General features: G+C 35.7%; 1 protein-coding gene across 3 annotated transcripts; it reads right to left on the bottom strand.

The window, feature by feature from the left end:
- Window positions 1-1,235: 1,235 nt before the first annotated feature.
- On the bottom strand, window positions 1,236-10,417 carry LOC110703407. 3 transcript variants are annotated; one of them, XM_021881212.1, is made up of 18 exons: window positions 9,981-10,417; window positions 8,362-8,532; window positions 7,928-7,950; window positions 7,194-7,369; window positions 5,988-6,050; window positions 5,764-5,883; window positions 5,639-5,681; window positions 5,362-5,432; window positions 4,795-4,890; window positions 4,457-4,511; window positions 3,632-3,731; window positions 3,297-3,465; window positions 2,697-2,832; window positions 2,554-2,591; window positions 2,412-2,448; window positions 2,219-2,311; window positions 2,089-2,114; window positions 1,236-1,608 (listed from the first exon to the last, which is right to left on the bottom strand). In XM_021881212.1, exons 2-18 carry the CDS (start codon window positions 8,401-8,403, stop codon window positions 1,328-1,330), a joined length of 1,569 nt encoding a protein of 522 aa, XP_021736904.1. In that variant the 5' UTR covers window positions 8,404-8,532; window positions 9,981-10,417; the 3' UTR covers window positions 1,236-1,327. The 3 variants fall into 3 exon arrangements, with proteins under 3 accessions (XP_021736904.1, XP_021736903.1, XP_021736905.1); XM_021881211.1 differs by having other exon boundaries at window positions 2,673-2,832; window positions 9,981-10,416; XM_021881213.1 differs by lacking the exon at window positions 2,089-2,114 and having other exon boundaries at window positions 1,507-1,608; window positions 2,673-2,832; window positions 9,981-10,416.
- Window positions 10,418-10,433: the final 16 nt, after the last annotated feature.

The raw sequence follows: 10,433 nt of genomic DNA, 5'->3' as shown, positions 1-10,433 counted from the left end.
AAGTTTGACTTAAACAGTCAGTTGTATCATTGTATGCAACAAAGGCTCAAAGCTGGGTTCCATCTTTTCCATATTTGGCAAGACTAAACTATGCATTCCCACATCTTTGCTGAACAAAATTATATGCCAGGAAGCTGAAAACAAAGCAGTTAATTCTGCACCCATCGGAATCAATACATTCGCACAAAGAGCAATGTCACATTGTTATCAGTATAGAAGTACTACTTATCAACATATCTGACAGGGCAGAAAGGACCCTAGATATCTATCAATGTACATGCACCTTCGTCAAAGAAAAAAAAAAAACTTATATATGACTGTAAACACATTAGAACATCCTCATGGCATTCCAAACAGCAGTTTGTTTCTTTGGTATACTGAATATTTTTAAGACACACCTTTCAACTGTCATGAGCTGGAAACATGGATCAATCATCTTGGTCTTTGTTTTAGCTCCTTTTAGACTGTCATCATCCACAGCTTTGCCCGCAAAACAGCCAATATCATCTACAAAAACTGTGAATTAAAGAAACACTGTATCAGACATGAAAGTACTACGGGTTCTTGAAATCTGAAGAATAAAAGGACATCCTTACCTTGGACCTTCTGTTGACACAGAACTGGAACACTGCCTCGTGGTCTGATAGCACACAGAAACGGTTAGATCAGAGTTCAGTGCTGGATTCAACAAGTATAATTATAGTCAGATAAATGAAAGTAGGCACTGGAGAAAGAAATTAAATGAGCATCTCAACTGACTCTTTAGTGGGAGTCCTGGGAGAGCTCTGCACATTATCTGCATCAGCGATTACTTCTTGAGTGAAATCATTGTCTGACGTATGCTGAGACCCATTGTAGTCTTGTAAAGTAGTTTCTTGGGTAGGCAACCTGCTTTCTGGTGTCATACTTCTGTCCTCCGTGGAAACTGGGTTTAGGTGTTCATGCCATGGTGTCTGGCTCTGAGGCCTGTCCCTCCTTTCCTCAGTCACACTTTCCTGCACTGACAACTCTGGAACTGGAAATGCAGATTCAATGTCTCCAAAAACTTCAGAAGAATTTGAAGATTGAACAATTTCAAAGTCTTGCACACCCCGCGAGTTTTCCCCATAATCAGCTTTCGAGATGAAAGATGTACCATAGGATTGCCTTGAACATAATGGTTGGTGGAAATCTTTTTCTGATGAAAAGTTTTCAGGATTATCTTTTGCTGAACGATCCAAGTAACATTTAGATCTATGAAATTCAACTCCTTCATCAAGACTGAAGGAATCTCCTGCCCGATGTTGGTTTTTCTCAAATGATGTGAAGAAAGACCCAGGATTTGTTTTCATTTTGGGCAATGGGAACTCTTCTTCAAACAGGGATTATCTTCACGTTCATTGACAGGACACCGTGAAAATAAGGCAGACTTCAAGTGCGAGGAACCTGATCTCATCTGTTTCCTTGACGAGTGGCATTCCTTTCCTTCTCTCATTGTAGTGGGCATAATGTTCCAAATATCTTCATTAAAGTTGTTCGATTTACATGGCATGTCCAGATCCTTTAATTCCTTTCCATATCTTCTTATGTGTCTTGCAGATGGCATATCAGAAGTGCTCTCACCTCCCACTGACAATTTTAGAAAGAATGCAAGTACTTTATCAGTACAGTATGTGAAGAGTAAAATTTATCTGCATTATGAAAATAACAGCCAATATAGATCTCAAGTTAGGACAGCCAAAGTCCCTTTTTTTCAGAACAATCAATCATAAAAAAAATCAGGAAAACTGCTCAATCAAATCTCACTTTAAACTATTCCAAATTGAGGGAGAATGGTATTATTGTGTTACTAAAAACCTTCCATTCCAATATTTTTTAAAAGAAAAAATGAAAATCTTGCTGGAAAGCAGTCTGGAATGAACTGAAAAGCAAAAGCAATACAAAAGAAAATGAACATGATTTTAGGATATCCCAAAAATGGGAGAAAGACGGCTAAGCCGTAGCAAGTACTTAAAACTTTCACCTTTAAAATTCAAACGAAATGAAAATTCTTTTAATAGAGTGCAGGTAAGAAATGCAAACCATTTATCTTGAGGGTAATACTAATACCTGCAGTGGAAGAGCAAGATTCTCCACTGCACCATGATCATAAAACAGGAAGGACAGAGCATAGTACCATCAGCTATACGAGGTCAGGCAAAAAAAAGTAATCATCAAATTTACAGAAAATAACTCCCACCTAAACGAGGTCAGGCAATCCTTCATATCTTTCAATTTCTTCAACGGAGAAAAGCGGCCTTGTGGATGATAATTGCACACAAACGAAGAGTATCTGTAACACAAATCCAAACAAAATGAGTAAGCAAGATAATCTCCTGACCGTGCTATTTTCTTGTTTTCTCATTGTCACGATCCAGAGCAATAAAACATACTTGGGTTCATCAGATGCTGGAAAACAGCAATCTCCATCTATGATGAGTAAAAAAAACAAACAAGAAGTGGTCATCAATAAGCACTGCTCAATGAAGCTGCGTCATCTAAATGTAGAGCAAACTAATCACAAGTTAACAGCACCTAAAAAGTCAGATCTATCAGGTATCTTCTCCTGGAACCTGCATAAAATGACCACAATGATTAAAGAAAGTAAGTCCATCGAAAGAGCTAAAACAATGACACGTCAGACACAAAGGTACCTCGGAGGTGATTGTGAATAACACCTTTCAAATTTCATATCTGATAAATCATTTCTCCAGGTGAAGGTGTTATTAGTTGCATGATTAGTATCATAGTTCTTCCAGTTCACTCCACATATCTCATCAATCTTATTATAGCCGTCCAAGCAGGGAGAGCTATCTGGTAAAACGAAAAGGAAAAAACAGGGAAAAAAAATAACAGAAGGAAAAATCAGGCAGGTTCATCTTCAAAAGTTCACAATATATGAAAGTGAACTAACAAAGAATATTAATTGAACACACTTGCAAGAAATTAAGCATGAGCACAGAGTAGTGTATACACCTCCAGCCATGGCACTAACAAGCATAAAATATTCAAATTAAAAAATGAACCTCCCTAAAACCTTGTCATGTTTAATAAAAGGAATAACCCCGGGCCGGGGGGGGGGGGGGGGGGAGGGGGGTCGGTCAAAACCCATATTGAACGATGAAACTTTCAGAAATAGGATAGAAGAATAGTTTGGATTTTAAAAACTGATTAATTCTCGCCTCGTTGCATGACAAAACTAGATTGGAAAAAAGATGCACATAAACATTAGACTTGAATATTTCAGTAAGAAAACAAGTTATATTCTTATGACATACCATTCCAGAAAATATCATGTCTATCTTCATCATAGAAGGAGTTTATCTTGCATTGCCTGCCATCAAGTTGCATGCCATTTTTGAATGTTGATAGTTCATGCTCAAGACTGTCAATTGGATACAGTTCATCTCCAAATAAGCGTTTGTGACAAGATGGTTTTTCAACATCCTGCATCATGCATTCCAGCTTTTAAATCATCAAGAATGTGACAACAGTGACTCCCTGCCTTTAATAACCAAGGGCATTTCTAAATAATAAAAGACAACAGAAAACCATGAACTCTAGCAACAGTCTAACGAGGACTAAGGCAAATAGTGCATATTGATGTTCTCACCACTTCCATATCAAGGTTATCCAGCACCATATTGAAGTTTTTGCATGAGTAGATATTTTTAGCAGCCTTGGTAAATGTGGTCTGTTCATCATTCACTTTACTGTATTCATCAAAAAAATCATATTCAGGGATAGTCCATCATTGCTAGTCCAGAAATAGAGATCAGGTAAAATTAATTTCATATACATAACTACATAAGAGTATGAGACTGAATAGATAAGTATAGTGGTAACAAATGCAGCTACCCTGGCTATATGGATTGTCACTTGACTCATTTCACTCAGTTGCAAACAGAGGTGGCAAGAGGCAGTAGATTGGATATAACTTAAGCTTTAAGTGATACAGAAAAGCAAACAAAACAAACAATAGCTCATAATAATACCATAATTAACAACTATAAAATGATACTCTCTTCCTACTAAAATATTTGAGCAGATATGCACATATACAAAACTTTATCACTAATTACATTGGTATTTAATGATCACAAGTTAACATTGTGCTGGTATTTGAAACTAACTAGTTACCGTGCATGGATGTTTGAAGTAACATATAATATGTTATAAGACTAGATAGTTAAGTGGACAGATAATACAGAAAAGAGAGTCACAAACTCACAACTATGAACCTCAAGCTACTGCTAAAGCAACCAATACTGGACTTGATAACCTGAGCAATATAATTCATATTACTTCTTCAACATTCCTTTATGAATGCCTTATTACTCCTCCAAGAAACTTCTATGATATCTATATTCCTAACTCTTAAAGATACTTTGCCAGCACCCCCAACCTACCAAAAAGTTAATATAAAACAAACTAATACCTTCCAGGACGATGTGGCGACTGCAAAGGTGTTTCTGTTCCCACTTTACCTAAACCTGACATAAAAAAAATAATTAAAAAAAAAAAAAAAAACCAACTGTAACATTGGACACAAACAATATGTGAACTTGTTAATGATAGAACCAACCAAAATTTTAGCTACTTATTCTTTTAATTAAGCTTTTTAAACTCTTATCTTTAAACTATTTGTGACACTCACACAATCATCCTCATTATCTTTTCAGACAATAATATTCAATTTCCTTTCAAAAGTGACTAAACCAGAAGACAAATTGACATGTCAGACCAGAAGACTATTGCAGCATCAAACTACAGCACCTTCAATGGAGAAAGCAACATGAGCTTCCTGTGCAGGTTCTCCTTCTGAAATGCCAACTGCTCCATCATCGCCAATAATATCAAAAATGGATGGTTCTAGTATGTTCAAAACAACAAAACACAGGGCGATAAGACATATTGTGCAGTAAAAACAGCAATGAATCTATATGAGAAATAGTATCTTCTTAGAAAAAAGAGCCTTTGACTCCATTCGGTAGGTAGTACTAATAATGGTGACCAATTGACCATAGTAACAATTTTATAATGTAATTTCGTAAGAAAAGAAAAGGTCCATGGTAATGCGTGCTTTCCACCCACAAATCTCTCTTTTTCTTCACAAAATTCATTGCCATCCATTACCACTCGTAGAGGTGCTATTGAGCGGTTATGAAAATTTTATGAAGAAAAACACATTATACGGGATGGAGATCCATTATCATGACTCATGAGACTTTCCTTGCCAAGTTACATATACATTCATTACCTTTACTACCTATCAAATAGGCCATTAAGACTTAAAAAATAGATGACATGAAATGTTTCAGCTCAAATTGTTCAATAACTTACGAATTGATGAGGCACTTTTCACATATTCTGACTCAACCTTTTGGACATTTGAAGTACTGTTTTCCCTAGCGCTGGAATCGACAAAAAATATCATTTCAATATGTCAAAGTTACTCTTGTCAATCAGAAAGCCCCATAAGAGGATTGAAGAATTTCACAAATTAATAAACAAAGTCAGTTAAGATAGAAAAGGTCATTACTTGCAAAATACAATAATCAAGATGCATAGACACCTGAACACTTTCTTGATGAATTATTTGTAGATATGAACTACTTACCTTTTTGAGGACACTCTTTCCATTTGATTTGAAGAGGGGACCCCTGGTTCACCATATTATCTTTTACTCTCCAGTTTCAATGACTAAACTATTATGGACCCAGGTTGCAAAGTACGAATACATACTTGTTCCAGTAGGCAGAGTGCACTCCATAGCAGTGAGTTCTCTGGACTTCATCATTGGAGAACTCATGGAAATGTGATAGCTTGCTGGAAACTCATGGCCTCTAGACTTCCCAATGAGACCTGATCATATAAAATTGAAATTGAGGAATTATATGACATGATGCTGAAAACATTAAGACATAAATGTAAGATATGAGACCTGTTCAGCATGTATAGATACTTACTTGAATCCACATCTTCAGCAAAGCTTTCACAGGTGGCTTTTTTGGTAAGACTTGACAAATTCTCTGCCACAGTATCATAAGACAAATATTAAGAAAGAGCTCAAGCATGGTGCATTTGTTCATACTATAGATAAGAGGAATCTACACAATTGCACACAATGCAAATGTGGAATTAATATTCTAATCACAATATGAAGCCATTGTGTCACTGAAATTTAGCATGGTTATAAGTAGAATATAGAATCTCCATATAATTTGTAATCAATCAATATTGTATTCTTAAGGTATTATTTCATCTTATTTTATTTATTTCTGAAAAAATAAGCTAAGTTACAATGAAAAAAGTTCAGAAAAAAGCTTAATTTTACATGACATACTAACAGTGATGTCTTGCCCTAGTGGCAAAGATTGAGAGTTTGTGTATGCTAGGTAACATGTTCGAATCCTCCCTCCCCCATTTGTAAATCGTGTTGCCCATGTGGCTCATTTAGACCAACAGGAAAAAAAAGAAAAAAAAAAAAAAAACAACAACAAACTTATAAGGAGTACAATATAAATTGAAAAGCCTATGCTCCCCTACTTAAAATTACTTCTTTTGCTCCATAAATAATGCAACTTTTTCCTTCTTTGAAAGTTCGATAATTTTTTGCAAAGTTTCCCTTTTTATTTTTTCTCTCTATCCCTCAAATCATCACGAGCTTCTTGACTTCCATGCACCCCTTACATACTGCAAAAGTTATGGAGCTAATGAAGCCTAGCAGGGCATTTATTTATAGACTTAGGGAGACACACACACACTTAACAATTCAAATCTCACAAAAGACATTATAGAGAAGGTAAGTCACAGAGAAAAGATGCAAATAAAAAGTAAAAAGTATTATGACATGACAATTAATGTTAAATTAATATAGTAGAATAGCTTGTAATTTGAAATTGAAAGTAGGCAAATAAAGATGCTCTCTATTTTGAAGCTGAGGGAGTTGCAATCTGTAATATGTGCTACTTTTGTTTTAAGACATGCAAACACAAATCATTATAGGAGCTAAAGTATTATACTATGTCTTAAAGGACTTTCCTCAATATAACTTTTGATAACAATTAGCAATATGGAACAATATGACTTTGACTGACAAGCCGGCATCAAGTTCATCAACTAAAGAATTGACACTATAACAAATATATACAAAAAAAGTAGATTTTTCTCACCAGTGCCATATAAGGGCTTGCATTCTTCTGTAACTTTTGAAACATTGTGAAGACTCAATATATCCAGTGACCAATTTCTCTTTTGATGATCACATGTGTCTAAACTATCAACATTATTCTCTATATATGTAGTCTCTTGCTGCTGTCGTTTCCTTTGCTCAAAGTATTGTCTTTGCCTGCAACGTCAGAGCAATTCATAAACAAATTCTGAGAATCTGCATGTTTCAGCATTCATTTTATACCAACTCTTGACTCAACAACAAATGAAAAGTATGAAAGTTACTTGTTATATCAGAATCAGAATATGTAAAAAATATACAGCCAGTCTGGATACGCTACCATCGTCCATTTCACTGTGATATACAAAATCTCTCTCTCCATTGACTTTGGTGGTTACAGGCCAGCGGATATCCATTTTGAAGATACTAAACAGAATGGTATTGTAATCTGAAACATAAATTTTATATTTGTTTGTCCTTTTCCTTGGTATGGGACTAACGGGAGGGCATGAATCGCATGATCATCATCAAATTAACATATTTTTACAAGAACTCTATTTTTTACAAGAACTCTATCTGAAATTTTCAAACCGAAACAAATTTATTATCTAGTGCTCCAAGTCTTTCTGAATGCAGGGCATGGAGAGAAAGTATCATAGATTCTAAAAATAAGAAGGATACCAGAGACCATAACATCTAGGCATAAGAATTGAAAGAGAAGAAGGGTTTACCTACCTCTTTTGTGTTGACTTCCTAGACTGCATATAGCTCAATCCATTCCAAGTGACAAGAAAAACATGCAAAAAAGTAGGGAACCCCATATCAGAAAAGACCACAAAAACACAGAGCTAGACTATATAATGACACTTTGTTATCAAACATGCAAAACAGTAGGGAGCCCAATATCAGAAAAGACAACAAAAAGACAGAGCTAGACTATATAATGACACATTGTTATCTGACTTTGTAAATAGGATGAAGTTTTGTATCACTCAACACAATCTACAGAACAATGTTTTGCCATGTTTTTGAATTCAGTAGGGCAAGATACTCAAAACTCAGAAGAAAACTCTGTTTAGCTTTAGATTATAGATAAACAAGAATAACTTCAGGGAAACATGATCAGTCTATTTGAGCACCAAATATTTTGAAGCTAAAAGTGGACTTACAGTTGTAACCTTCCGTCTTGATCCTCCCATCCACTGCAACATCTCTGTCTAGACCAAAGGTACACCACCACTTTTGATAAGATTACAAGTACAATAGAAAATCAGAGATTATCCTCCTTCAATGGTCGGGGAATGTATGGGAAATAAAGGATCCCAATAAAGAAAAATGTCCTACAGTTACAATAAAAAGTTTGTCAAAATAAATCCCATGGCATTTGGCAAAGACATGTAACTAATGATAACAACACACACCAAGTGTCACTAGACATTAATAACAAAGAAAATATTGTATCTAGCTGAGATAAAGGAGCTAAAACAGTTTAAATGATCTTAAAAGCTGTGGGGTAAGGGGGGGGGGGGGGGGGGGGGGGGGGGCTCAATTAAATGAACGAAAAACAAAAACCTTCACCTTCTCTCCTCCCTCAACAATCTCCTCTCGTTGGATAAGGGTCTAGCTGAGAAGCCTGAGATGATTCAGCCTCAGTTATGAATGGCTTGAGCTCAAGCATTGCTTGCGTACCTAGTCTAAGGGTCCTCCTGCTTTTCTTTTCAGTTTTTTTTTATTACTTCGGTAACTGTTGATATCCCTCAAATGATGCTTGTCCCAAAATTAGATATGGTACCAACGAAATACAAACATATAAATTCAAAAGAAAGACAAAAAATATTACAAAAATCCTTCGTTACAAAAAAAATAAAATCAGACAAAATAAAACTAGAAAACCAACTTCAAAGTACTCAAGCTGATCAAAGTGACATCGCAACCACCCATACTTTCCATGGGATAGTACAAGGAAGAAAGACCAACTTAAATCTAGGCCAAGTCTGTCCTTGATTCAGGCAGGAGGGACGGCCACCCTTGCCAGCGAGAAAAGGCCTAGTGTCATAGTTTTCCATCCTAACATATATAAACTAAAGCCTACAAAGAGGCAAAAATTGAGGGGTCTATATATATTTATACAATAGGTCATAAATTCAAATCCCCCTCCCCTATTTCAAATTTGCAACATCCTAATACATTTGGATCAAAACTAAAACCTAGAAAATTAGGCTGAATAATTGAAATGGTTAATGGTATTGAGGCCTTGAAAATCATCAAATTTTCTAAGAGGAGCTTAATAACGGGGTGCTAAACCTTCGAGCCATCGCCAATTCAAACAAAAATAGGCTCGGAAGGAGCTCGATAGGATTAAAGCAGGCTTGGTTTAGCTCAAAGCGTAACGAACCTCAAAATCCAAGCTCGGCTTGGGCTCCAAGAACCTCAAAATTGCTCAGGCCATGGACTCAATTAGGCGTGAAAATAGCAACACATTAGCAACCAAATTTCACTCAATCATCAAATTAGGCTCAAAGAATCACAAAAAATTACTTTTCATTGAAGAATATCGGCGTAAATTGCACATAGCAAATTCTAACAACAAAATCGCTCGTTATAATTTATCATAACTTCAGTAATTAAAGCCAACATTTCATCAATTAACCTTTGAAGAACCATAAACTGATTGTACTGGCATTAAATTAAGGATAATGTTGAACGAAACCCTAGATATTCGATGATCAGTAGAAAAGTTGTGAAATTGATATTCGATGATCAAAAGAGAAGGGAAAAAATATCTTACCTCAGGAGTTGCTTCAATGGAGGACTGAAAGCTCAGAATCTGCTTCAACGGAGAAAATGAAGCTCAGAAGTCGCTTTAATGGAGAATTTAGAGTGTGCTTCAATGGTGGAGAGAGAGAGTGTGTGGCGTAAAACGAAAAAGTGAAGCTCTCCAAAGGCGGGAGAAAAAAAAAAAAGAAGTATAAGATTGAAGATTAATGACACGCATAGAATAATACTAACGTAATTACGCAAGTAAAATACGTAGTATTCATAATTCATTCTCATTTTATCATTTAATTTTTATTTCTCCACTAAATTGTTCTAGTATAACTCGGGCTACCAACTCCTCACAGTCCCATTTCTGTGATAGGATGGGCCCCCTCCCCGTAGTTTACCGGTAAAAAAAAAAAATAATAATAATAATAATAATAACTCGGGCTACCATGACTGCACAAGGGTCGATCAAACATGG

The sequence above is a fragment of the Chenopodium quinoa genome, unplaced genomic scaffold (assembly GCF_001683475.1).
Source record: "Chenopodium quinoa cultivar QQ74 unplaced genomic scaffold, ASM168347v1, whole genome shotgun sequence".
NCBI lineage: Eukaryota > Viridiplantae > Streptophyta > Magnoliopsida > Caryophyllales > Amaranthaceae > Chenopodium > Chenopodium quinoa.
This window is presented reverse-complemented; position numbering and strand designations above follow the sequence as displayed.